The following is a 26,020-nucleotide window of genomic DNA, read 5'->3' on the forward strand; positions in this document are numbered from 1 at the left end:
GAGAATCCGCTGAATGAGGCAAAAAAATAAACCTCAGACGTACACTATATTTATTAAACGTTTTATATTCTCGCAGATTCTGGTATGTATTGTTTTTCTGCATCTGCATGTTTTCCATTAGACACAGGTCGCCATCCATTCGTCAGAATCAATACCAGAGATCATATCTGCCTTCAATGAAAAAAAATTAATTAATTCATTGCAGATTTGGCCCACTCATATTCCGCTCTATCGCCTTTCTGTTACCATATTATAATCATAACAACATGTAGCATCGCTGGCTTCGTATATAAATAAATTAGGGGGATAAAAGGGTGGGGGGGACATCAGAGCCCACTCTTTATGTAAATCAGGCCTGACATTGCCCTTGTGACCAAAAAAAAAACCCCACCTCCTTCTCATTTCCTCGCCCCCTCCTTTTTCTTACACACACGCCTCATTCGCTATTTCTTCCCATTCATAAAAACGTAGGTATGGCGCCTGCGCAATGCTATTCGGAGTCCTCCCCATTCATAAAAATGTAACATCCGCATTTCAGCCCTCCCCAGTCGCGCGGCCCTGCCATTCACAAAAAAACAGAGAAAAAAAGACCAGGCATCTGCGCAGTGCCGTCCCTTTCCTTTCCTCTACCCTCCCATTCATAAAAACTCACTTCCCTCCCCCTCGGTGGTTGCAACATCATATCCAAAGCTCCGAGTCCACAACCGCAGTCGTCTTTTATGCACCAGCGAGTGGAGAATAGTGCGGGGCACCAGTTCGCCGTCCCCATACCTTGTTCTTATTACCCTGTAAAGTTTGGACTTATCTTTATCCATTATTCCTGGAGCTACTCGCTGCCTTGGAATAAAGCCTGTGCGTAAACGTCGCGCGCAGCGGAGAGATGAAAATTGTATCCTGAAACAACAGTAAGTGATCACCTCTCGTGTTTTTCCTTTCTTTCATCTCTAGATGTTTGTAACTAGTAAGTGTGTCACTGTAAAGAGAAACTGTTCGGTACTGTTCAGTGTTGCCTTCACTTGACTGGTCCTCTCAGTCTACTCAATCGCGTGCACTAAAACGCTCCTGCAAATTCTATTTTGCAACAAGCTGTTTCCGAGGGTTTGCAGTTTAGGTCAATATTTAACCACCGACTTCGGACCAAAAGCAAGGTGAAGGTATCAGAGATGGAGAACGACGCGTAGTCCAAACCGCCGCTTTTTTTCTTTTCTTTCTTTTTTTTAATATCAAATACGCATTTCAGCGGCTGTCGCATCGCTTCGTACATCCCCCCCCCCCCCCCCTTTTTTTTTTCTTGTCTTTATTTTTTTTTCAAAGACACAATAAAAAGCAGCGGGGCAGACCCACACTTCAATCTCTGCGTGATTCGCCCTTCTCTCCAAAGCCTGTAGGTACGTTTATCTCTCGGGCGGTTCGGTTGCGTGTGTCCTTCTCGCTCTGCAGCGACTGCCTGGCTGGCACGCCATCGATGGTGTCAGGTGTTTATGCCATTAGTTTTTTCGTTTTAGCCCATTGGCTGCGACAAATCTTGTATTAATTTTCTACAATGCATTTGTTGTTGTTGTTGTTTTTTGCGTTTTGGTTTTTTGAGTGCCGTGGACGTATAATGTCCAGCTTTACACACACAGCTACGCACCGAACAGCCGCCTATCAAAACGACTCTACATTCCCGTGTCTGGTGGCACGCAATGTACCATTTCCTTTATTAAGCTTGTGTGTTTTTTTGACATTTTACAAAAACTGTTTGAATACCTGCTTATAACGCCTATATAAACATGCTATTTGTGTAAGTCGAGCTGCCGCCTCCGGTTTTTATGACTCAGTCATTGACATGTAGGGAGGGACGCGCACACACATAGACACACACACGCACACATTCGGGCTTGCACACGCATAGTTCCGGCTTGGAGCTTATAATAGTCTAGATTTGACGATCACAAGCGCTTGTGTCGGTGCCAGCTATGTCGCAACAGGTTTCTCAACCGGGCTTCTGAAAATATGAGGAATGGGAGAATCACACTGACAGCTGACGGTCAAGCAAAGCTGTGTCTACCACTGATACATTTACGAAAAAATAATACAGATGTATATATTTGCTGGGTGATGTGCGCAAGCCCAATAAATCACAAGACGAGCATAATCAAACGAAAATGATCTGAACAAGCTGATTTTTTCGTCGGTATATTTTGTTATAAGGTAACCCAAATGAATACTGTAGACAGTAGGTCGGTGAGCTGCTTTTCGTCAATATATATGTAAATAAAATGGATAAAATAAATCTGCCGAGCGCTCATTGATGAAACGGATGAAACCGATTTCTTTCAGCCTCACCATGACTGGAGCGTCTTGATTCATGCTCGCAACACCGAGTGCAGCCAGCAGCCCATTCACAAAAAACTGCAGTTCATAAAATCAGCCCCATTCACAAATCCCAGGGTCTGATCTCTGATTCAGATTCGTGTTTATGCAGTTTGCACACTGACAGATCAAATTTAAAAATACAACATTAGGTCAACTTGTATTACATGAAATAGCTGTGATTCTATAAAAAGACCTAATTTCCTTTGCCTCTTGCATTCATTTAGTCACCGTTGAAGTCTCTTTTCTGGCAACCTTCTTGTTACTTTGCCTTGTTTTGCATCTTTGAGTCTTTTGCATGCAAACCCTGCTCTCTGGTGCTCCCTGCTCTTTGGAGGGGAGGCAGTGAGAGCCCAACTTCTATTGTTCTAATGTCAAAGTTAGAATGGAGGAGGCTTAGACTGAATACCCTGTCGGTATTCAGTCTAAAAATCACCATGGTTTGGAAACTCTACATTCAAATAATTGCAAAGATCCGGTCTGGAGAAAAAAAAGATTTCTATGGAGAGACTTGTTTTAAAGATTCAGTATTTGTTTTCTGTGAAGTGAACTACTTATATCAAATGTCACGTTCGCATGCTGTTAGAGGTGTTGATCTGACATCTAACCATCTTTAATTCTCTAGTTTATTGCCATTTTTTTTTATATTTTAAGATGAGATTAGTCTTAAATGTCTCTTTTGTATCTGTTTCTGCAGTATTGCTAAATGCTGCTTTAGAGAGAAGTCGAGGCACCAGCCTACATATGGAGTCCAGGGTTCCCCACCACATCCCCGGAGTGTCCTCCTCCCTCATATCTCAACCCCTGCTGGACAGTCGTGTGCCCTACGGTCGTCTTCAGCACCCTGTCACTATTTACCCCATCGACCAGATAAAGTCATCACACGTGGAGAACGATTACATTGACAGCCCTGCTGTTGTTTCTCAGCAGCCTCCCAGCCAGAAATCTTTGAACCCAAGAATCACCTGGCTAGGTCAGAATCAAGAAGCCTTTCTTGGTGCAAACCACAACCATCATCACAATCACCAACACCAACCTCCCCAGCATAGTAGGTGCGAGCCCCACCTTCATCAGGACACCACCACCCACCCTTGGATTTCCTTCAGTGGAAGGCCCAGCTCTATCAGCAGCAGCAGCAGTACCTCATCTGACCAGAGGCTGCTGGAACACGCTGCGCCCACTCCAACAGTGGACCACCACCCTAAATTGCACCCTCACCCCGGCCCCATCAGTACAATCACTACCCAAACTCCAGGCTGCTTCAGTTCCTCAGAATCTAAGGTCCTCACTTCTTCCTCCTCTGCTTCGTCCTGCTCCTCCTCCTCTAAATCCCTTGACCTCAAGTCCGCAAAGATGCCTGTGGGAGGTGTATGCTCCGTTGGAGGTCAGCAAGGGTTGGCAGTGATTCCTTCCTCTCCGACCGAGAAGAAGCACCTCCTTCTTTGCGAGCACTGTGGGAAGTGCAGGTGCACAGAATGCACACTTCCCCGAACCCTTCCTTCTTGCTGGGTCTGCAACCAGGAGTGCCTGTGCTCTGCTCAGAGCATGGTAGATACCGCCACCTGCATGTGCCTGGTCAAAGGGATCTTCTACCACTGCACCGAAGACGAGGATGATGAGGGCTCCTGTGCCGACAAGCCCTGCTCGTGCTCGCAGGCCAACTGTTGTGCACGCTGGTCCTTCATGGCTGCCCTTTCTTTCGTCCTGCCTTGCCTGGTTTGCTATCTACCAGCGATGGGCCTAGCCAAACTGGGACAGAAATGTTATGACAATATTAGCAGGCCTGGCTGCCGCTGTAAAAACTCACAGAGCGGCGTGAGTGTCCCCGTGTGTAAAAGTGGAGCCACAGAAGCAAAATCTGGCACTCTGGAGAAGCAGCAGCAGGGATCATGATAGTGGACCAAACTGTGTGGTGGTGACCTTGCTAAAAAAAAAAAAAAAAAAGTGGACTGGACTATACCATACTTGTTTGCTCTCTATGGATTGGACAATCCAACACCAACCCATTAAACTATCCCGTTAAACTGCTGGAAGATGACTTATGTAAAACAAAGGTACAAAGATGTTTAATAGGGTGTATGATCAAAAATGGGCCTTATATGAGGGAGGTGGCAAGTAGGAATAGCCAACAGGCCCTCTGAGATGTTTTTGTTCTTCTTTGTAAGAGTGACAAAAGAACAAGAGACAAGCTTGTGGGACTGGTATTTGTGTTTTGCGAAGATGGCCGTAGGCACAAAGTCATTGTACCTCTCTGCTGCTCAATATTTCTCAGCTAATTTTGTAATGCTTACTAAACAGAAGCTGGTTGCTGATCCACAGAATACATAGAAATTATTGATGGATGGTTAATATCTATACTTAGCCCCCACCCCCCACTCCCCACCCCAACCCAAAAGCACAGCCCAGCGTTAAACATGAAAACAAGTGATTATCTATAGCGTGGTTTCAATGACAGGCCATTGCAGGAGTGAAACTAACACTTTTAACTACTCACTCGCTCCAAGGTTATCGTGGCCACCAATCTTTTAGCGTTTCCCCTCTCTTACACCTGAAAGATGCTACCTTGGTATTGCTAACATTTGATCTCCATTGAGTTTTTATGTCCAGAGTGGAGCTGTAAAAACAAACCTTTCTAGACTTTAAAATAATAGCAATTCCCCTTAACTCTCACCATGTATTGTGCATAAGCAGTTGAGATGATCACCTTACAGTGTGTTTTCCACTACGAGGTGGTGAAGCCTAGACATTCTCAAATATTTTGAATGCTGTTCACCAGTCACCTTTGACATAATGCATGTCATGACTTGCATGCTTTAGTCTAATGGTTACCCACTGTACTAGAAGTCGATTTGTAGTAGAGAAATGTGTTTAAAGAAAAAAAAAAGTAAAGTACACTCAACCTTCTCAGGGACAGTTACAGTAATCCTCTCTAGAACTTGGCCTACACCGCATGTTGATTACTAAACTGCCTAAGAGCCTGGTCTACTTCCTCTTTGCACAAAAAAAACAAAAAGGCAAAGAAATATTTAGGGGCAAAAAGGCAAGAGTGAATCATTTAAAACGAGTAAGCTAAGCTAGAGACAAACTGGCCAGAAAAAAGTGTTTCCAGACGAGAGGGGGTGCAAGTGATAGAGAGCAAAGAGGGGGAAGAGAAGGCATAGCAAAGTCGCTGTTGTGTATGTCTGCAGTCAGCCTTTGTAGAGTAAACCTGCCACTTGCACAACCTTTTTAGGAAGACGCAAACCCCTTAAAGGATGTACTAAAGCACAGTATTAACCACCTCAGCTATCTCACATTACGTTGGTGTGCACTACATTTAGTCCCCACCCCACTGCCCCCACACACAGAGCGTCTTCATCACGTTTAAATCATTATGCCGCGTAGCTGCATACGTTGAATAGCCTCTTTTTTTAATTCTTAAAGTCTATTTTTGTGGCTTGCGTGACATTTTTAGGACTTTGCCAAAGGAAGCTGTTATACAGTAGCATGCTTTTCCTGTCAGAATGATCACAGTCACGCCACGTGGTGTTGACGGCAGCTGGTCATTATTAAAGGTGGGCTGCCCTTTAATACAGATGGCCATTTCCGTTTGGCATAAAAGCGTACTGTCTTTGCGACTCCATAACACACATCTCTGCTTCACATCGGACCTGTGACTTTCATTAGGGTGCCTAACTTTGCTTTTACTTGTACTTGTCTAGTTGCACAAAGCTATCAGACGGGGGGAAAGGGAGGGAAAAAACACACATGGTCCTTAGTCTTTAATGTATGAGGCAATATTTTCAAAACCTAGCAATTCAGCCTGAGAGAAAAGGTGCCAAAATGGGATTGGTCGCGGGACTGGGCAAATGGCTGGTCGTCTCTAGGTGGGCAGCAAAAATCACAAATGTTTTGACAATATATTTAGTACTAGAGCTATGCAGGTGAAATGTTATTTGCTGTAAATAGTTTCACAACATTTGTGTTCTTTAGAAGACACTTTTAAATGTCCTTGAAAGATTGCATGGTACATTATAGCTACGATTCAGTACAAAATATATAGAGAATATATTAGATATATATTTTGAGGGTAAGAATACGATGTTTTTGTGGTTGTGAGGAAAAGGAAAAAAGGAGAGTTTCAAGAAGAAGGTTGGGGAAAGGGGTAACAGAAATAACAGACGTTTCTATTACTAGCACTTGATTTAGAAAAGTGTGCCCGGCAATAAATTAAAGAAGAAAAAAAAGGAGAAGAAGCAGAAAAAAAACTCCTGCTGTTTATGCTATCCATGGCTCATTAGCAGTCGAGAGGCTAAGCTAATTCCCTGGTTCCTCTCCGAGTCCTAAAGACTGTGGACTCATTGAATCCACACAGGGAGCACAATCTACCCCCATCAGCCCATTTCCTGCCGTTACTCCTCGGTGTTTCAGCTCCCTCTTTTTCTCTTCTTGCTTTTCTTTCTTCCTCGCTTCTCTCTTTCCTGCCCCGAGAAATTGCCCAACAAACATCCCTGACCTTCCATGATTGACAAACACAGCTGCTGTGCATAAACTTGTCATACCACAGAGACATGGAAAGACATGTCTGTCTCTCTTTCACTCTCGACTTGGTTTTTCCTCTCCAGTTGTGTTCTGCGCCATCTCTTCTCACCAGAGGACATTTATTTCCAACAGTTGCTGCCTTTTTTCTTTTCTTCTTTTGCTGTTACTCAGCTCCATCACTGCAAAAGCAATGCTCCTAACTTCATGTTGGCTTTATACAATCACGTGCTCGCTATCCTGTTTAAGGTGTGGAATAATCATCCAACAGCTCAAACATTAAAACCTTTTCTTTACGCTGTGACTTTTACACACCAATCCCCCTGTGTGTCATTCATTTGTGAACACGGTTTTCTTTTCTTTTCCTTTTTTCTTTTTTTTTTTTATTTAAACCCAAACAAGAGGAAAGGTCTCAAACAGTTGGGTGATGCTACTCCATTCTTTTATACCTTTACAATGTCATTGTTGGGTATTGAGAAACAAGATCTGTGCTTTTGTTTTGTGTAGATATAACAAAAAGACAAAAATCTCATATAAAAGGTTCCCTTTATAGATATATTTATTTTGAAGTTCTATTTTATATAGTATTTATTTAGATGCCAACTTTTTGTTTGTGAAGAAAGCTTATGTCGAAATGGAATGTACATTGACAATGGAAATATATATTGTTAAATATACCGAGCTGTTTGTGTCGTTACTGTTTCAACTACATAACACAGACACACACTTATACACCGTGCCATCATAACGATCATAAACCCAGAGGATTTATACTAATATGAATTATTACCACTAAAAAAGTTGACTTATACTGACATAAAGATAGCAGCACCAACAAACTATTATCCCCCCCCCCCAGTGGCTCTATGCCCCTCTAGTGGGGTCTGCCCCACAGTTTGAGCCACTACTTCAATGTAAAAAATATATTATATACTGCTTCATTTCTGACCCAAAGTTTCCGCTACTCAAAGTTAATCGTTTTCTTCTTTTTGGCTGCTCCCTTTAGGGGTCGCCACAGCGGATCATCTGCCTCGATCTGACCCTGTCCCTAGCATCCTCCTCTTGGGCACCAACCCCATTACTCACAGTAGTGCTGCATGTGTACATCCCAAAAAGGTTGATATGCTTCTGTAGGTCAAGATTTCCATCTACCGGTCACTGTTTACAAACCTAAGGTGAATTTTAAAAGTTAATGAAACCCTCAATCTGGAGCTAGATGATTTTCAATAAATACAGTTGGGGTTTTTTTTGCTCTTGACATACATACATGAGTTCAATAGAACTCAAGCTACAAGTGGACTACAAATGAAACCAGAAAGCATCTGCTACCAAACAGTTTGGTGAATCACATGCACATATCTAAACAGGAGATAGGTTTGTATGTGGGTTTTTTTTTTAACTGCTTACAATAGCAACCGATCACTTATAAGCTGAATTTGAAGATTTTTTTTTAACATTATGCAGTCTGTAAAAGACCAGCGAGGCGCTTTAGTCTCTTTATTTCAACAGTTCAAATTCCCGAGGTCTCCCTTCCTGTGTCTGAATAGGTCGCTCTCTATAAAACACTGGTAGAGCAGCAAAGGCCAAATAAATCTGTATGACCTTAAACAGAAAGAAAACATTACATAAGGAACAGGAAATGATCCGCAGACCCCTCAGGACGACGTAACATGAGACAGGAACTAGTCAGGATGCTTAATTCATATCAGAGCTTGATGACTGCAGTGTGTGTGTGTGTGCAGGTTTAAATGTGTGTTTGACTTGTAGGTTAAACTCACTTCCTTTTAGTTTGAAGGGGTGGTCTGTTATAATCTGGATGTGTAACATTCCTTTCTCTCAAAAGCACCACCTTATAAAGCCAGAGCACATACGGCTTCTTCCTGTCACACACACCTACACACACATTGTTGTCATCCCCCAACCCCCTCCCCCAGAACACCTGTGCTGCTCTTACCTTTTGGTGTTCTTCCTCCCTTTACGCAACCCCCCAGCTCCCAACCCCTCCACCTCCCGCGCATGTACTCGTGTACTGGGTGTTCACCTGGATGCACCTGGGAGAGGAAAGTGAATGAATTACAACAGAGTTTGTTAGGAGGAGAAGAGAAGAGAAGAGAAGAGAAGAGAAGAGAAGAGAAGAGAAGAGAAGAGAAGAGAAGAGAAGAGAAGAGAAGAGAAGAGAAGAGAAGAGAAGAGAAGAGAAGAGAAGAGAAGAGAAGAGAAGAGAAGAGAAGAGAAGAGAAGGGCCTGGCCTTCCAGCATCACATAAAGAAGATGTTTCCGCTGTAAAAGCCCTGCAGGCGCTGCTGTGTCTGCTCCAACAGGTGAGATCAGAGACCAACCTGCCTGTTTACCTGCCGGTCTGTCAGCACCCACCTGGGACAGCACACATATACACACACACACACACACACACACACACACACGCACATGCAAACACCTGCATTTGACTTCCTCCACACCTACATTGTCATCTCCACCCTATCAGGCCACATACATATCATCAACACAGGAAGCTGCAGCACAGGCAAGTGGAAAAGAAAGCATTTATTATCAGCTAGTACTATGACGCAGCCTAGATTCAGTGAAGAACCCATCCCGGGTCGGAAACTGTGCATGCAAATAATTATTTGTGCTGTGGTTTGGCTTGCTGTGCTACAAAAAGGTTGGGTTTACCACAGAAGACAATGCAAGGACAGCAGCCAGAAACTGGTTGAAACTAATATTTCAAAGTTTTTGAATGTTTACAGTGCTTTTTTTTTAAGTTGTTAAGCTGTGCAAGTGAGAGAAACTAGTACAAGATTCAGGTCCTCTTGTTCTGCTTCATTTGCAATGTAATTGTTCAGTCGCAAGAATAAGGTCGTCACACCCAGCACACACAAACACATCATCATGTTGTAGTAGTTCTGTTGTGTGGGTCTTTTCTAACACAAGCAGGCTAATCAAAATAATGTAATAACACATAGAATAGATTTCATAACCAAGTGCAACCCTTGTTATTATATAAAAGGAGAATACGGGGAAACAGAGGGATTTTTATCTATGTATATTGTAAAAATGTGCTAGCGGCCCTCAGGCTGCCAGGGACTTTGTTCCAGCTAGTCACGTGATCAAGTGTGTGCACTGGTTTAAAGCGTCACTGAAAGCAGAAGTTGCGCTGCAATAACACAGGACAAAGGGATCATCAGGTGTGACATCCAGGTGGTATAATCTGACTTGAACCATCCCACATTTGTCTTCTTATCGGCTGCATTTCACAACCAGCAGAACTTGCTAAGTCATTGTATCAGCACACACTGATGTGACCTGAGATACCACTTAAAGGGATAAACCAACTTTTTTTTGTTTTCTTTCCAGTGTGAATCTGCATTTAGGTAACATATGTTAGACTAATTATTTAAGGCCGTGGGGGAAACCGCATGCCAGTTTCCTGCTATGAATGATGTTTCCCCTCAGCTGGTCTCCGAATCTGTTTGAGATTTTCAAGAAGCTAGCTGTAATTTCGACTCTCCCGCACTTATGTGCTTCAAGTTACCTCAAGTAAATCCCCTGCAGTTTGCTGTTTAGATGACATATTGCAAAAGCCATTTTCACATCTGGTGTAGCGCTCAAGCAGACCCCCGCGCACCACTGACAACCCATAGATACACACACACAGTTACACACTTCCCTCTCTTCCTCTTCTGTGCAGCCCATTTCTTCACTCCTCTCATTCTCTGTTTTATACATACAAAAATACAAAAAAGGGAAAACATGTGAAAAATGTGTGTGACATGTATGTATATTTAATTAATCAAGATTAAATTAAGGTAGACTCTCTTTACCCGTGCACACAGAGGCCATAGTGTTCTCCTTACCTCAATCATTTATTTACCAGGTTTATTTACATTATAAATCAACATTATCTTTATGGTATGGATGAAATAAGACAGTGGCTACATATGCATGTTCATATATAACTTGCATACATAGCAAGTGCATTTTTGTCCCCTATCAAACATGCACAGTATCTCTTCCTCTGTCCCCTCCAGTCCTTCTCTCTTCTTTCCTTTGTGGAATTTGACAGTAAAATTAGCTTAAGTGCGGCTTGAAGAAAAACACACATTTCAGCACTTGGGAAGTAGCAGGGATAGCATAGAAGAGAGGACTGGGAGCTGGTGGGAGAGACGGAGGTGGACAACAGGGAGAAAAGGTTGTCTGGGAAGCTTGACCAAAACAGTCAATAAAAGCTGTGATAAACATATTATACACATTGCAATAAATAAAACTATATTTTTGTTGAAAGCTTCCAACTTGACAAGTATTGTAAAAAATCGAAATAGTTTTCACTTTCACTAGCATGCCAATAAAATAAAATAAAATAATCTAAAATTTCCAAATTCGTCACTTAAGTGTTCTTATGGGCCCAAAATAGGCCAATGACAGAAAAAAAGGCAGAAAGAAGAAGAGAAAAGAGAGATTAGCCACAATTTTTAATGCCACAGTTGCCTGCCTACCAGCAAGTCAACCGGGCAGTCAGCCTGTCCACCATGAAGCCAGTTACCCAGCCAGCAAACAAGCCAACCGGCCCGTTTCATTCAGTGGGACCACTGGCACGGGACCAAGTAATGCCACTAAACAAAGAGCTACTGTCTTGCATCACTTCCCCTCAGAGAGGCCAACCAGGCTGCAGCCTCTTATCACCAGGCACTGCCACTCTAAAGCACACCAAGGCCTCCGCCACACCGACCTCTTTACTGCTTTCTGGTACAGCCTTCTCCCATTATACTAACCCTGAACCCAAGGGGAGGGTTTTATTTCGGCTTTCACGAGCGTCAACGAAAGGGGCAGCACATAAAAAGAAAAACAAATTAAACCCACCGAGCAAATGGTTTTAACCGAATTTCACGTGGCCTGCGCTTCACTTGGTCACATGCTTTTTTTCTTCTTCTTTTTTAGCACTTGTGAGGCTATACCACGTGATGTTGCATGGCGTTTGAGAAGTTTAGTCCCATCACTGGACTCTGACTTTAACACAGCGTACTGATTATATGATTTACTACAGAGAAGGACAAGTTAATGTTTTCTGTTCGACCCTATTTTATTTTTTTCTACTCGATTCCTTTCTATTCTATTCTAGACTGGTCTGTACTGTGATCCTATTATTTTCTTATTGCAGAAGTTAAGGAGTGAAAGTGTGGAATCTTAATGGGCAGCTTTGCTCCTCTGTCTTGATAAGTATTCTGCCGGTGTAGTTTGATACTTCCTTCCACTCCTCAACCTCCGTGTGTGTGTGTGTCTGTGTGTGTTTGTCATGGGTGCGTGCCTGTTTTCAACAGGCCCTGTAGCTGCCTGAGGGGGGGTGGACATGTGTAAAGGAACAGTTGCATTCCTTTCAGATCCTCCTCTCAAAGGGAAAACACATACACACACACATTCAGGTTTATACAAACTAAGCTTACAGGAACACACAAACCCTCTCCTTCTCTCCCTTCTTTCGCTCTCTTTTCCCTCTTTCTGAACAACAGCAGAGCGAGACGGTCCCCCGAGGTGTCGGAGGGGCCAAAACTGAACCGACCAAACTTGGCTTCCAACCCCGGAGCAGTGACACGCCCACTTGGCGGACGCCTGCAGTGCATTCCTGGTGAGAGCATTGTCAAAGACAAGCACTTCCTCTGGAGAAGGGCCAGCCCCACCACAATAACATTTTATACATTTATTTGCTGGCTTGAGTCACAAACAAACAACATGCGCGCACACACAAACCCACGTGCACACACACACACGTGCACAAGGAAGGATGTGTGCGTACTTGCATGCATGATGTACAACAGTATTGCAAAACACTGTTTTGATTCTTATCTTTGCTCCCATATCACTCCCTCTACTCCTCCCAGTCCAAGTGTTCCTATCGATGTTCCTTTTCTAATCTTGTTTTTGTTTTTTCTCTCCTCTTAAGTGAAGCTGTTGCACTGACTTTTCTCCTGTATGATATTCAACAGATTACAAACAAAACCGTCCTCATCCTGACCTCTGCTTGTTCTGAGATAGAGCTGACATTCTATCCTCTATAGACTCATGGGTCTCACAACTTTTGCAACAGTAAAAAAAAAAAAAGTAGGATTGTTGCCTCATTCGATTTTTTTTTTTAAGTTTAAAAGAAACAGATTCAGTGACTATTTCCAGGGAAATGTTTGACATTTGGCTTATTGCAAAACCAGAAGGAGTAATTTAGCTTCCTCGGCTATTTTGCTCATTAATTTCCTTGTCAGTGAAAGAGGTAAACCTGCTATTCTCAATGTAAGTCAAATAGCAAGCAGTGATCACACTTTTAACCAGCAGATATTTGGAAGTTTTCCTTGAGTAAAGCTAAAAGTCACAAAACTGACTCGTTTCAAACAAAACTTGAATTTCAAAGATGGAATACGAACGTAGGAGTTTATTGTCCCAGTGGGGAATTTGTCTTGCTGCCTCTATTAAAATCAAGAAATCAAATGTATATTTAAAAAAATCTATCTAATCAACATAATGTTTGATAAATCAAATCAAAAATCAAAAACGTGATTCTCCTGCGTATACGTCCGTGCATCCGTGGCTTTTCGTTACCTATTGTGCTACACATGGTTCAGTCTGCTTTATTCATGTGTCTGCTTGTCCTTTTGTGTTTGCAGTATCTGCCATGTCAGGACAAACACAAAAGGAGCCAAACACACTCTTATGTAACAAACACGACTTCACAGGAAGTCAATTACAATGTCTGTGAGTGTGTGCCTCTGTGTGCATTTGTTTCCGTGGTGTTTATACCATTTGACCATGTTTTTCAGTGCATGTTGAGCACATATGGGCATTAATTAATTGTAAATTATGTATGTAAGTGTGTGCGAGTGCTTGCTTGCTTCATGGTCCACAGTGAAGTTAGGACACAGGAAGACACCTCAGTGTCCGCACTGGCCCTTGGATGTCAGGTCCCTGAACTGTACTGGTACTCTGATCAGAAGTGGTATGTTTGATTGTTTGATTTTTAGGTTTGCACTAACATATGTTAAATATGTGTACTAGTATGCTTCTTTATTTCTTTAGTCTGTAATAATTTTTGTTATTCAGTTAAATTTAGTTAAGAAAATCTGTTTTGATTTGTATATGAAATCAAAGGAACATATTTCTAAAGTGTCCACGCACAGCTTTTAAGTTTCTGTATCCAGGTCCAGTTTGCACATCAGACAGAGCCATTAGAGAAATGTTTGCACTTACAAACAGGCCAGCAGACTTGTAGAGTTAAGTTGTGAATGCTGGATATCTGATGGTAAACTTACAGCAGCTTTATATTACAAAACTAATGGCAGTTATGCCAGTTACTGGAGTAACACATCTGTGTTCTCTGGCAGAAGAAAGGAGAGGACCCTACTCTTGTGAAACTATCCAACTGTAAATCTAACACAGTCAAGTCTTCTCCTGCAGTCAACTGTGAACACTGTTTTTACCTGACAAGCACTCCCACCTTCCTGTTGCCATACATCTGTTTCACTAATTTCATTAACAACAAGGAAAATCACCAGGGCAACCCCTCAGACACAAGCAGACTCACTACCGCTAAAACTGGCACGCTTGTAGATAAAGAGGTCAAGTCATGTCTTCTCAGATATGTGAGAGTTTTGTGCATTCGTGCAAGGCAGAGTGCATGTGCATGTTTATGTGCGTGTGTGTGTGTGTGTGTGTGTGTGTGTGTGTGTGTGTGTGTGTGTTTGCGTGTGCATGTTTTCGACCTCAGGGTGGAGTATCTTGGCATGTCTCACCACAGTTTAATGTTTCCTTTTAGCTCAGCTGGCACTCTTGAGCTCCTGTTGGTTGACCTTTTCGCTTCCTGTGAAGTTCCTGTCATGCATTCTCAGTCGAAGGTCACAGATCTTTAAAGCCAGGCCAATTGTTCCATACGAAATACTTTAGAAGAAAGATATACTAGCTAGATTAGCCCAAGAACGGAGACTGCTTTTGAATATTTAGCACGCATGGTAGGTATACACTGCTGCATTTAGTTAACTAACAGCAAGCTAAAAATAATAATAATAATAATAATTCATTGTAATGAAAACTTGAAAGGCAAAGTGTGCATTTTACAACCTGCAATTGTGCAGATTTATTTTTGTAGGAAACACAAATGTAAGAGTACAAGCCTCCTCTGCCGCACGATTATCTGTCTTTTGACCAAAATCAGCTACCTGGATCGACTCTTGTAGTCAGATCTGCACAGAGTACCTTGCCAACTATAAATACCAGCAGTGAAAGAAAAACTACTACATACAGTGCATTTACACAGGTTTTAGCACACATTGCTATCGTTTGTATTTGAATAAAGATTATAATAAGTTTAATGACTTTTTAAAAGAAGTAACCAGTAACTAGCCACCTCACGTGATGAGGGGTTTTCATCAAAATCTCCTTTGATCAGTCTTCAGCCCCAGACAGTAACAATGTACCAGACGCTCATTTAAGTGTACATTTTTCCTAAAGTTCATTCAAGAAATGGGTTTTGAAAATCTAATCATATGCCAAAGCCATAGAGGTATGAGCTAAACGAGACACATAATCAATTAAGTTAAGAAACAGCTTCTCAAATTCGCAATGCTGGGTCTGGGATACACACTGTAGACACGCACACTAAGACCATTTCCCACACCAGAAACATAAACTACTCTACACTCTTTTTATACTACCGAGACTTTATTCACTTTTAGTCACTTACAGTTATTATACAGTTACAGTTACTTTAATTTTAAAACTGTGTAATTTTAAAACTCTATATTCTGTGTATTTATTATCTCACTCTTATTGCCTGTTCTTATTGTCTTTATCTTCAACGTTATGCTGCTCTGTTGTATGTTAATTGCCCCTTGGGGATAAATAAAGTCTTTCTGATTCTGATTCTGATTAAAGCTCCACAATTCACACAGCAAAATAGCAACAAGGTCCACAGACTTCCCTACAAATTTCCAGTGCAGTTCCACCACAGACAGCAGAGGACAGCACCCCTAGTTAAATGCAACCAGTTTACATAAATAATGCCTATACTTAGTCAAGCCTGTTTAATGTCGACATGGTTACTATAACAGTAAATACGTTCACATGAGCTCATTGTTGCAATTTATTGCACATGTTTGAAAAATCAGTAAAAAAAAAAACCCCAAACGATAAAATATGAGGCTACTTTTCAGAGTAGTGCACAGTCCTGTCACACAGCAATGTAGGAAGGAAAGGGAGAATCCCAGCGGTACCACAATGTTTCCACATCTCTATAGACATGGCAGCTGGTTCTCACTTGTAAACTGCAACATGCAGAGAAAGCCTCCTCTGCTAACATTTCAGATATCACACAGGCTTAAGCCAAATATGATATTAACATAGCACAAACATGTGACCACTGTATACAAACAGCAGCAGCAATGAGAACGCACAAACAGAAGGCTAAAGCTGGAAACAGTTATTCAGCTTAACCTGCTGCCATCAGTTTTTCTTAACAGCTGATAGCTGGCTTTCACAGTGAATGGGAGGAAGTGTCCATCACGGGGTGCCGGGAACAAGGTTGACAGTTTCACTACTGAAACTGGAGAGGAAAAAAATAGGCATTGTCACTTTTCTTGATAATTTAACTATTTCAAAAGTTTTCTTTGTGCTTGAGCCATTTAGGAAGTGTATGAGTAGATCTGTTTTAAATAACGGAGGCCTGTGGAGTCAGAGATGTAGTTCTTGGGTTTTCTTTGGTTTTCAAAGCATTGCACAGTTTGATCTTGTGGCCAGTTTGTTGCAATGTCATTGTGGCATTGTTAACACAAACGTGAATGCTCCAGACCAAAAAACTGCATTAAGGGCCTAAAGGAAAGGAGTAGTTTGGTATGAATTTCTTTTTCAACCTACTCTATACAACATTGAATACAGCAGCCAATTGATGGGTCGCAGAGGACAGAACCTCTGAAAGCATGATGATGGGGAAATTAATTAAAAATCCTTTGGATACGCTTCCTGCCAGCCATTGTGAAAAGTGATGTGAGTAATGGTTTCCAAGAAAGGGAATCTCTAAGAACTACAGGAACAAGCTTAGCTGAGCCATATACTCACACACGTGCACATGTTCATGCGCAGTCATAGAAATGAGTATTAGAAGCAAACCCTGTAAATTTTGTGTCTGAGAGGTGGTCTGGCCTGTGAAGCCCTCTGGCCATGAATACTATTCTTGTGGCTGTGTATTTGAGTCTGTGGCTTAGCCAAGGATGTGGTTGGGCTCAGTGAAAAGCGTACAAGACGAATCATTTAAATCCCCATCTATAGTGTGCTGCATGTGTGTCTTGTTGCACGCGTGTGTGTGCGCTTGTCAAAAAAGAGGAAAAGGGGCATCATTCAACAGCTGCTCCTCCTTCCAGGAGCATAGGATATTGGATTAGTGTGTTAATCTCACTCTCGCGTTTTTTTCTCAGTGTTCCTCTTTCCTACATTTGGGTTTTTCTATGGTTGCATACATCTTCTGTCCTACTTGTTCTCAGGTCTGCTACATTTTTTCTTTTACTGCTGATGGCCCGTACACAAGAGGTCCATATACCCACATATCTCCTAACTGTTGTAAGACACAATGCTGTTCAGTAAGCACATGACTATAAAAAAAAGGATCAGAAAATAGAAGCATGTTTTAAATGAGGTTACACGTTTTTAGTAATAAATTAGCCATTGTTGCTCTGATATAAAGCTTTTATCAAAAGATAAGGACTAGACAATATTAGTGAGGTTATTCAAATGTATGCCCTAAAAGCTACCATTAGTGATACTTCTTATTTGGAAAATTGACGGGATAAAAGGTCTGTTTTTCCCCAAAAAACAGAAGCCAGTGCATGTATTTCTGTGAGTGCATCTTTTGGTCTTATAAATGCTTTTTTTGCAAGCTAGCCACTACACTATCTGCTCTTTCAATGTAATTTATTTATTTAAGAGAGTATTAGAGACAAATCGCTCCAGCAACTAGACTGGACAAGACTGGATATGGACCACCACCCACAAAATCAAAGATGAGCTATCAATCTTTCTGTGTCTGGACCAAGGGAGGGGTCTCATGGATTGAGTGTTGAGTCCATATAAGCTGCAGACATGACTAAGCAGCAGGGTCCTGGGTTTGAATCTAGTGGTTAGCTGGGTCTCTTTCTGTGGGGAGTTTGCATGATTTCATTTTTTCCCAGTACTCTGGCTTCCTCCCACAACTCAAAGACATACATGTGAAGTTAGCTGGCAAGTCTAAGTTGGGTGTAGGTGTGAATGAGAGTGAGAATGGTTGTCTCTCTCTGTGTTAGCCCTGCTATAGTCTACCTTGCTTCTCACTCCATTAAAAGTTAGGATAGGGGTAAAAGCCAGAATTAGGCATTCAGATTTTCTTCAGTTTAAGTTTATAATAACTTGATAAAATACTTTGTATAAAAACTGTGGGTAAACTGGAACTTTTAGCTTTGGCTCTGGGGTGTAAAATAATATATTAATAATAACATCACTAAAACTGTAACTACAAGCCAATCAGCACAAATATTCACACACAAGAAAAAACCTCTAATGTTATAATGTTATTTGCACATTATGCATCTGAATTATCAACATTGGCCTGCATGGATGGAACAGTCCAATCTGTTATTCTCCCTTTATACTGGGCTCTTTTGAAGAAGGAGTACTCTCAGAAGTGGGAATGTTGTATGGATGTCAGTTGTCCGAAAAATGTAAAAACTTGTCTGTTTAGTTAGGCCTGGATCAGTTGACTCTGAATTCTCTCTTAGTTGTGCCATAATAGGCTTCTTCACTCACCTTTTTCACTCACTTTGCATTTAATCATTAGTTCTGGCTCTCTTCCCCAGTGTGTCTTTTGTCCTGTCTCCCTCCCATCACTCCCAACCGGTCGCGGCAGATTGCTGCCCTTCCCTGAATCTGATTGTGCTGAAGGTTTCTTCCTGTTTAAACGGTGGTTTTTTTTTATCCCACTGTCACCAAGTGCTTGCCCGTAGGGGATCATCTGATCAGGTCTTTACCTATCATTCATGAGTGCAAGATCAAACAAATTCAAAGCATAACAGATCCACTTTAAATATATTTTCATTACATATCTAATCCAAAGATTGAACCTAACATGACATTAAAGCAAATACTTCAATTTAGGTGCTTTACAAAAACTTATATTTGCACTTTATGATGTTCATATGTGCATAATCTCCAAAGGGGATGCAGCTAGAGATTTTTTGGAAAGTGAGAGGAAGCCAGATACAAAAACAAAGAACAGACAGAGTGACCGAGAGACACTGAGGGAACAGAGAGGGAGCACCTGCTCTGCGACCTCGGCCCAGACAAAGACACCTCTGTCCCACAATACAATGACGTCCAGGACACTGCAACTTCCTGTGTCTGGTGGGACGACCAAACAGCACAGCAAGATAGCTGTTTGTACAGAGTGAGTCTATTCATACATGCACACACACACACACACACACACACACACACACACACACACACACACACACACACTTGTAGGCAGTAATCACACACAAACGTTATATTCAGTGGAAAAAAATGGTTCTCCACAGATTTTACTCTGTAGTGAATTTAAGCAGGAACTTAGATTAAACGATAATGTCAGTCCAACTTCATCTAAGTAATGTCAGAGCAAGGAAAAAGGCTTAATACAGAAAAATCACTGGCATCTGCTTGCAAAAGAAACAGTGTTTCCTGGCTGATAGCGATGAAAAAAGTGATTAGTTTACTGGTTCTGTTTTCATTTCTAGTAGACTAAAAGATTTGGGGGGGTCTCACTGCAAAAAAATTAAACACATTAGATATATTATGTGCCAGAAAAGCTGCCCTGTCCTCCCCCCTGTTTCAGGGTGGGCTGAACTTTGGATGCTAAACTTGAAACTGCCATCCCCATGGAAACAGCTCAACAGTCAGTGAAGAAATCTAAGTAGTATTTCTGAAATTCAGCTCGTCACCAGTAGGAGGTCAAAACGAGAGAGAAGGGAAAATCTGCAAAAGTGGGGCATTGCATTAGAGCTTAAATCGCTGGATTTATTTTCCTTTCATTTCTTTCTTTTTTTTGGCCACAGATTTCAGCTCAGCAACAGGTCCATGATATGCAGTGTTACATAATTGTCCTCTACCTCCATTTATCACAAAGCCAGTAGCAATTCTGATTTTTTAAAAAGGAAGGCGACTCACATTTCTGAATTGTTGCACAGTTCAAGGAAATCAAGGCATAAATCTGTTCTTCAAATCATTAAATTCAGGTGTTCTAATCACTTCCATGGGCACAAACATCTAGACAAGGAATGGGGGAACTCCAGGCCTCGAGGGCTGGTGTCCTGCAGGTTTTAGATGTGTCCTTGATCCAACGCAAATGATTTAAAATAGCTAAACCTCCTCAACATGCCTTGAAGTTCTCCAGAGGCCTGGTAAGGAACTAATCATTTGATTTAGGTGTGCTGACCCAGGGTGGTATCTAAAACCTGCAGGACACCGGCCCTCAAGGCCTGGAGTTCCCCACCCCTGATCTCGACATACAGACTGCTTCTACAAATCTTTGTAAAAGAATGAGTCGCTCTCAGGAGCTCAGTGAATTCCAGCGTGATACCGTGATATGATGCCACCTGTGCAACAAGTCCGATCATGAAATTTCCTCGCTCCTAAGTATTATAACAAAGAGCAGGGTCAGTGGATGCTGAGGGGCATAGTGCACACAGGTGACCAACTTTCTGTAGACTCAGTCGCTACACATATCCAAACTTTACACAATTAGCTTAGATTAGCTCAAGAACAGTGTATAGGAAGCTTCAGGGCTTCCACGGCCGAGCAGCTGGATCCAAACCTTACACTGCCAAGTCTCATGCAAGGGTTTGGATGCAGTGTCTGCAAGCATGTTGCTGACAAAACACATCTCCAGCAGTGGAGATGTGTTCTCTGGAGTGACAAATCATGCTTCTCCTTTTGGGAGTTCGCTGGACAAGTCTAGGTTTGGCGGTTGCCAGGAGAAAGGCACTTGTCTGGCTGCACTGTGCCAAGTTTAAATTTTGGTGGTTAATGCTTCATCCCCAAACTGTTCCCAATTTTGTGGGAACAGCTTGGGGATGGCCCCTTCCTATTCCAACATGACTGTACACCAATGCAAGGTAAATAAAGACATTGATGAGCGAGTCTGGTGTGGAAAAACTCGACTGGCCTGCGCAGAGTCCTGACCTCAACCCAACACAACAGTTTTAGGATGAATTACAGTGGAGAGTGTGAGCCAGGCCTTCTCGTCCAACATGAGTGTCTGACCTCACAAATGCACTTCTGAATGAACGGTCAAAAATTCCCATAAACTCAAAAGCCTTCGAAAGGATGGGCCCACATCATATGAATCTATGGATTAAGAATGGGATGTCACTCATTGGATGATCATATGCATGTCAAAGCAGACAAGCAAATACTTTTGTCTAGGGTAGTGTAGTTGCCATGCACAAATTATGCCTCAGTTTATTTGTGCTCTTCATCTCAACCCTAAACCAACCCTCACCCCTCATTACAAGATAAACAGCAAAACTTTTGTAAGCAAAAGAAAGATAGACTAGAAGAGGTGCATCAAATATTTTGCAGGAAGCAAGACAATTTATCTAAACTTAAAAATCCTTCTGTCATGCAGATAAGTGTTAAGTGGCTTCATAATTTTGTGTCTTTACCCCATCCTGTTCTATCCCTTGATGCATTTGAATGCATTTTAAAGTTCTAAACTATTAAAAGTAAGATTGCATCACGATTTTTCCATAAAAGTGACAATGGCATTCATTCAGCCAACTCTTCAGATGTTGCCAGATCAGTGGAGTGTGATTTAGTGAACAGTGAATGCAAATGATGTATGCCAAAACAAATATGCCACACTAAACGGCAGGTAAAAAACATTTTTCAAAGCATGTCTGCAATTCCATTTACTACCCTGCAGATGTTTTTAATGCAGTTGTTGTAAACCGATTACATACATTCCAACCAAACCAAACCAAACCCTGTAGTAGCAGAGTTGTGTCACTGTCATTATGGCTCAAGATATATGGGAAAAGAACAGGGTACAAAACCTCACCGATGGGACATTGTGATTGAAGTTTGATACTGGCCAACAATTATGTGGTTGCTATGTTTCCTCTGTTGCTACCCTGGTATCTTCCTTTCACACGCTCAAGAGGAACGAGGATATCATGAAACACGTGTCGTATGTAGACATGGAGTCAAAAATACATGTGTGACAAGACCAAAAATTAGTCGTCTTTCATGAGTTTACAAAGCAGGAGGAAATATTTTGTTTTGTGGAATTATGAAGGTTATGAAGATTTATTATTTGAGCACAGCTGAGAGAAAGGTTATAAAAAAATAAAGCATTAAGAAAGAGCTAACAGAACATATAAAATATGATAGTTCTTAGTTGGGTTAATATTTAATAAATTTGTTTATGTTTTGTAGATCAGTTTAAAACCCAAGAAGAACCTTTTTTGGTTGCCAGGTGGAAAAAGTATTCACTCTATTTAATAAAGATTATAAATGCTGTCAATAAATTAGGATATTTTTAATTTTATCAAGTTAAATGTACACAAATGGAATTAAAATAAACACACGGGCACAGCTATACACACATAGATTGTATTATTTTGTTGTTGTTTTTCTTTGTTTAGTGTCGGGACGTTATCATTCATACAAAGTCTTTTTCCATCCTTGACAAATCCTGATTTGGCTGACATTAAAAAACCTCACATTTGCACAACGAATAGTTGACATTTTCTAGGCTTGCAGGCTGGCTCGGTCAGGGGCCTGCACGCGTGATGGTTAGCCCCGAAAACCACCTCTGACTATCTAAACTCTGAAATAATCGCATCTATCAGTGCAATTTCACTCTAAAGCCAACACAGACCCATTAAATCTTAGCCTTAGTATGGTGGTGAATTAGGCAGAATTGCTTTTAAGCCCTTAATAGATACAGCCCAACCAATAAGTAGTTAGACAGTGACGTGAATTTTGTTTTACCCTGTGCTTCTATGCATGAATTGTAATAAACTACAGCAGTGATGATTTTTTTTATTCATGCGAAAAGAACTGCACAGTAATTTTGATTATTTTAAAATATTGTTTCATTTTATTGCAGCAAAACCAAATAATTTTACAAGTTAAACAAGTTGTTTGGAACAACTGTAAATTCACTTTTGTAAGATCCAAGTGGTGCCGCTGCCGGAGCTGGTGAAAAAAAACTAGCTTAGCTTAGCAGAAAGATAATGAAAAAAGAGAAAAGATGGGTTTTAAATAAAAATCAAATCAAATCAAATAACTGCATATTTAATAGGTTTTATTTCAGGTGTTTAATGAGGGAAAAAGTGTATTAATTTACCAAAATATCTAGTTTAATGAATTAATCATCCTTAAAATTACAGTTTGCAATCACTGTCTTAAAATCGTCATGTTTTCGTTTCGTTTTTTGCTGGTCTTTCCCACCTTACTGCATCTCACTGAATTTTTTAGCTTCACTGCCATTACTGACTCACCCAAGCGTAAATATTTCAGCTGCTTTTATGTGACTAAACAATAAATAATATGTACTGTAATTAAATTGCCAGCTACGAGTCTATGACTCTTGGAATGTCCATATAGGTAAACGGGAAGAGAAATACAAACTTATAAATAAACGTCAGCTTATTTAAATGAGAAATGCTGTCTTGGTAAGTTTATTATGATAGAAAATGTTTCTACTTTTAACTGAAACACAGGAAAACTTGCAGAGGATGGAAACTTTGTCCAAAGAAGAAGTCGTCGACTTCTCCGAGACCCTAATTGTTGAGTGGACAATTTCCTTGACTTAACCTCTAAAATATGGGCATTAAATCTTTGTGGAATTGCTGGTTATCGCCTCCGATTCCTCCCTTCCCTCATCCTGTAACGGAAGGAGACGTTCACCCCTCAACAGTGGAAACCTCGGGACACTGAGTCCAAGCCCACAGGCCTCTCCGAGTGTCAGCTCGTAATATTGCTGCTTAATGAGGGAAGAAATAGCAGTGGTTACCCATTCGGTCTAAGTCCTCTTTCGGGCTTTCGGTTTGTGTGTCTGCACATGCCTGAATGCTTATGTGGGTCCTCGGGTATTTTTGCAGCACGGTTGTGCTCGAATGAATGCCTTTGTGTGGTTGTGTGTGTGTGCGTGTTTGTGTATAGGGGTAAATGAATGTGATTGTGTTTACTTGCTGGCTGCGTGTAGGATACAGGAAGCCTTGGGGGCCCAGGCTCTTGCTGTTTGTTATGGAGCGAGGAGGAGGTAGAGAGTGTGTACGTGTGACAAGGAGAAAAAGAGAGGGAGAGAGACGCAGTGGAAGTTATAGCCGTCTCTGCTGTCTGTAACTGCTGGGCACGGAGTCTCAGTGGAGTCAGAGCACGGTGCAAGTGCACACACACACAGACTCGCACAGTCACAAATGGTAACACTTTATTTGAAACATATACCAGTGATTTATAGCAGCCTAATGATCCACTCAGGCCTTGAGCTGATTCATCCCTTATGTCAACTCTTGCAGCGTTTTCATGTTGCATCTTCCTCATAAATGACATGAAAGTGGAATCCTGCATCAGTTTAACAGGCAGTAATGTCAAAATAAAAGCCTTCTTTTTGTCAGCAACTGCGTAAAAAGGTAAATATGCCAAGTGCTCCACCTCAGGTTATACAAATGAGATCTTAAGACCTTTTTTTCTATTTTTTAGTACAGTTTCCAGAAGTGAACATTAAAAACAAACAAGCTGCAGCACTATGAGAGTAAGAAGAGTATGTTGTGAAGGGACCTAACAAGCAGCAGGAAGTCGGAGGAAGATGATGCCACTGACAGCTGTAAGTGAAAGAAACACCACTTCACATTTTACCTAACATTAGGAGATTTTGTACACAGCAGTAGGGGGGATTTATTTTTGTGAGCGTGTGAACAAATGATCAGTGATCGGTATTGTGAAATTAATAAGAATCCACAGTTTCACAACCCTGTTGTTTAAATGAAATGTTTTAGGATGATCTCAAAGGAACCGGGGTTTAGGTAAACACTGACCTGGATAAACACTAAGAAGTCTAGAGCACATGGCATAAAAGTTATTTTTAATAAGTAGTGGAAACCCTCATCATCGCTAACTTTAACCAAAGTACATTTGAAGGTCTTTGTACGCTCTCCATCTAGGCCAGGCAACTCCCTGCGACTACCATGCGGTGTAAAAACATAGCATTAGAGTGCATTCGGAGAAATGCTGCCAATAAACAGACTCATTAATTATGTTTCTTTCAAAATCAAATCTGCATTATATAATTATAATCTCAAAACCGGGACTGCAAATGGATGTGGTCTAGTGTTTCCTCATCAAAAGATTTACAAGGTTTACTCTTTCAATAAGACAGTTTTCATTGCTTTTCACAGTAAAATCTAGACAACTTTATTGTTTTCGTCCCACTGATGTGGACGAATGGTTGTAGAAGTCACGTATGTCGTTTTTACATTACTTAAGAGCTCACGGTGGCTGGATTTGGATCTTAGAATAGAATTCAAGGAAAATGCACAGAAACCCTCTTCGATTCAAATCTCTCATCTTCGGGAAGCATCTTTTTTGCTTTGTTTTGTTTTCTGTGGTCATAAATGCTGTGGTCAATTATTTTAAAAGTATTTTGGGGAATTGTATTTAGAAGCTTACAGGAAATGAGGCAACAGAGATATAAGGAATGCATCCAACAAAGAACCCCTGCTGGCTTTGACTTGAACGTTGTGGTTCATGGTCATCACCAAAGGCCTGTAGGCAAAAAAAAATGAAATGTAACTATCAAGTAGCAGTATCGTGAAGAAGTTAATTATTTTTTGGATCAGTTCGTATTCATTAAAAAGACTTAAAAACTAAATCGTGTAACAGAACTCTGCAAGATACTGGAAAACAATGCAAACCCTGCCTGCATCTCTGCTGTCAGACCAACCAGCGCCAGGGCGCTTGAAAAGCAGCTGTGCACCACCAGGTATCCTCTTTGACAGCTTTTAACTAATAACTTAAAATTATTTTTGAAATAAAATTAGCTTTGCTTGTTTCACAACACACTGAAGAACTCCTCTCCCTGTCTGTTTTTTGCCTCTTGAGGTTTTGC

General features: G+C 41.2%; 1 protein-coding gene across 1 annotated transcript; it reads left to right on the forward strand.

The window, feature by feature from the left end:
• The first annotated feature begins 577 nt into the window (after window positions 1-577).
• On the forward strand, window positions 578-5,402 carry spry4 (sprouty homolog 4 (Drosophila)). The gene is made up of 2 exons (XM_085470695.1): window positions 578-905; window positions 3,053-5,402. The coding sequence occupies exon 2, from the start codon at window positions 3,100-3,102 to the stop codon at window positions 4,246-4,248; it is 1,149 nt and encodes a 382-aa protein (XP_085326821.1). The 5' UTR covers window positions 578-905; window positions 3,053-3,099; the 3' UTR covers window positions 4,249-5,402.
• The last annotated feature ends 20,618 nt before the right edge of the window (window positions 5,403-26,020 follow it).

The sequence above is a fragment of the Copadichromis virginalis genome, linkage group LG10 (genome assembly GCF_057382275.1).
Source record: "Copadichromis virginalis isolate Kocher_CV1m ecotype Utaka linkage group LG10, C_Virginalis_male_GT1.1, whole genome shotgun sequence".
NCBI classification, from domain to species: Eukaryota; Metazoa; Chordata; class Actinopteri; order Cichliformes; family Cichlidae; genus Copadichromis; species Copadichromis virginalis.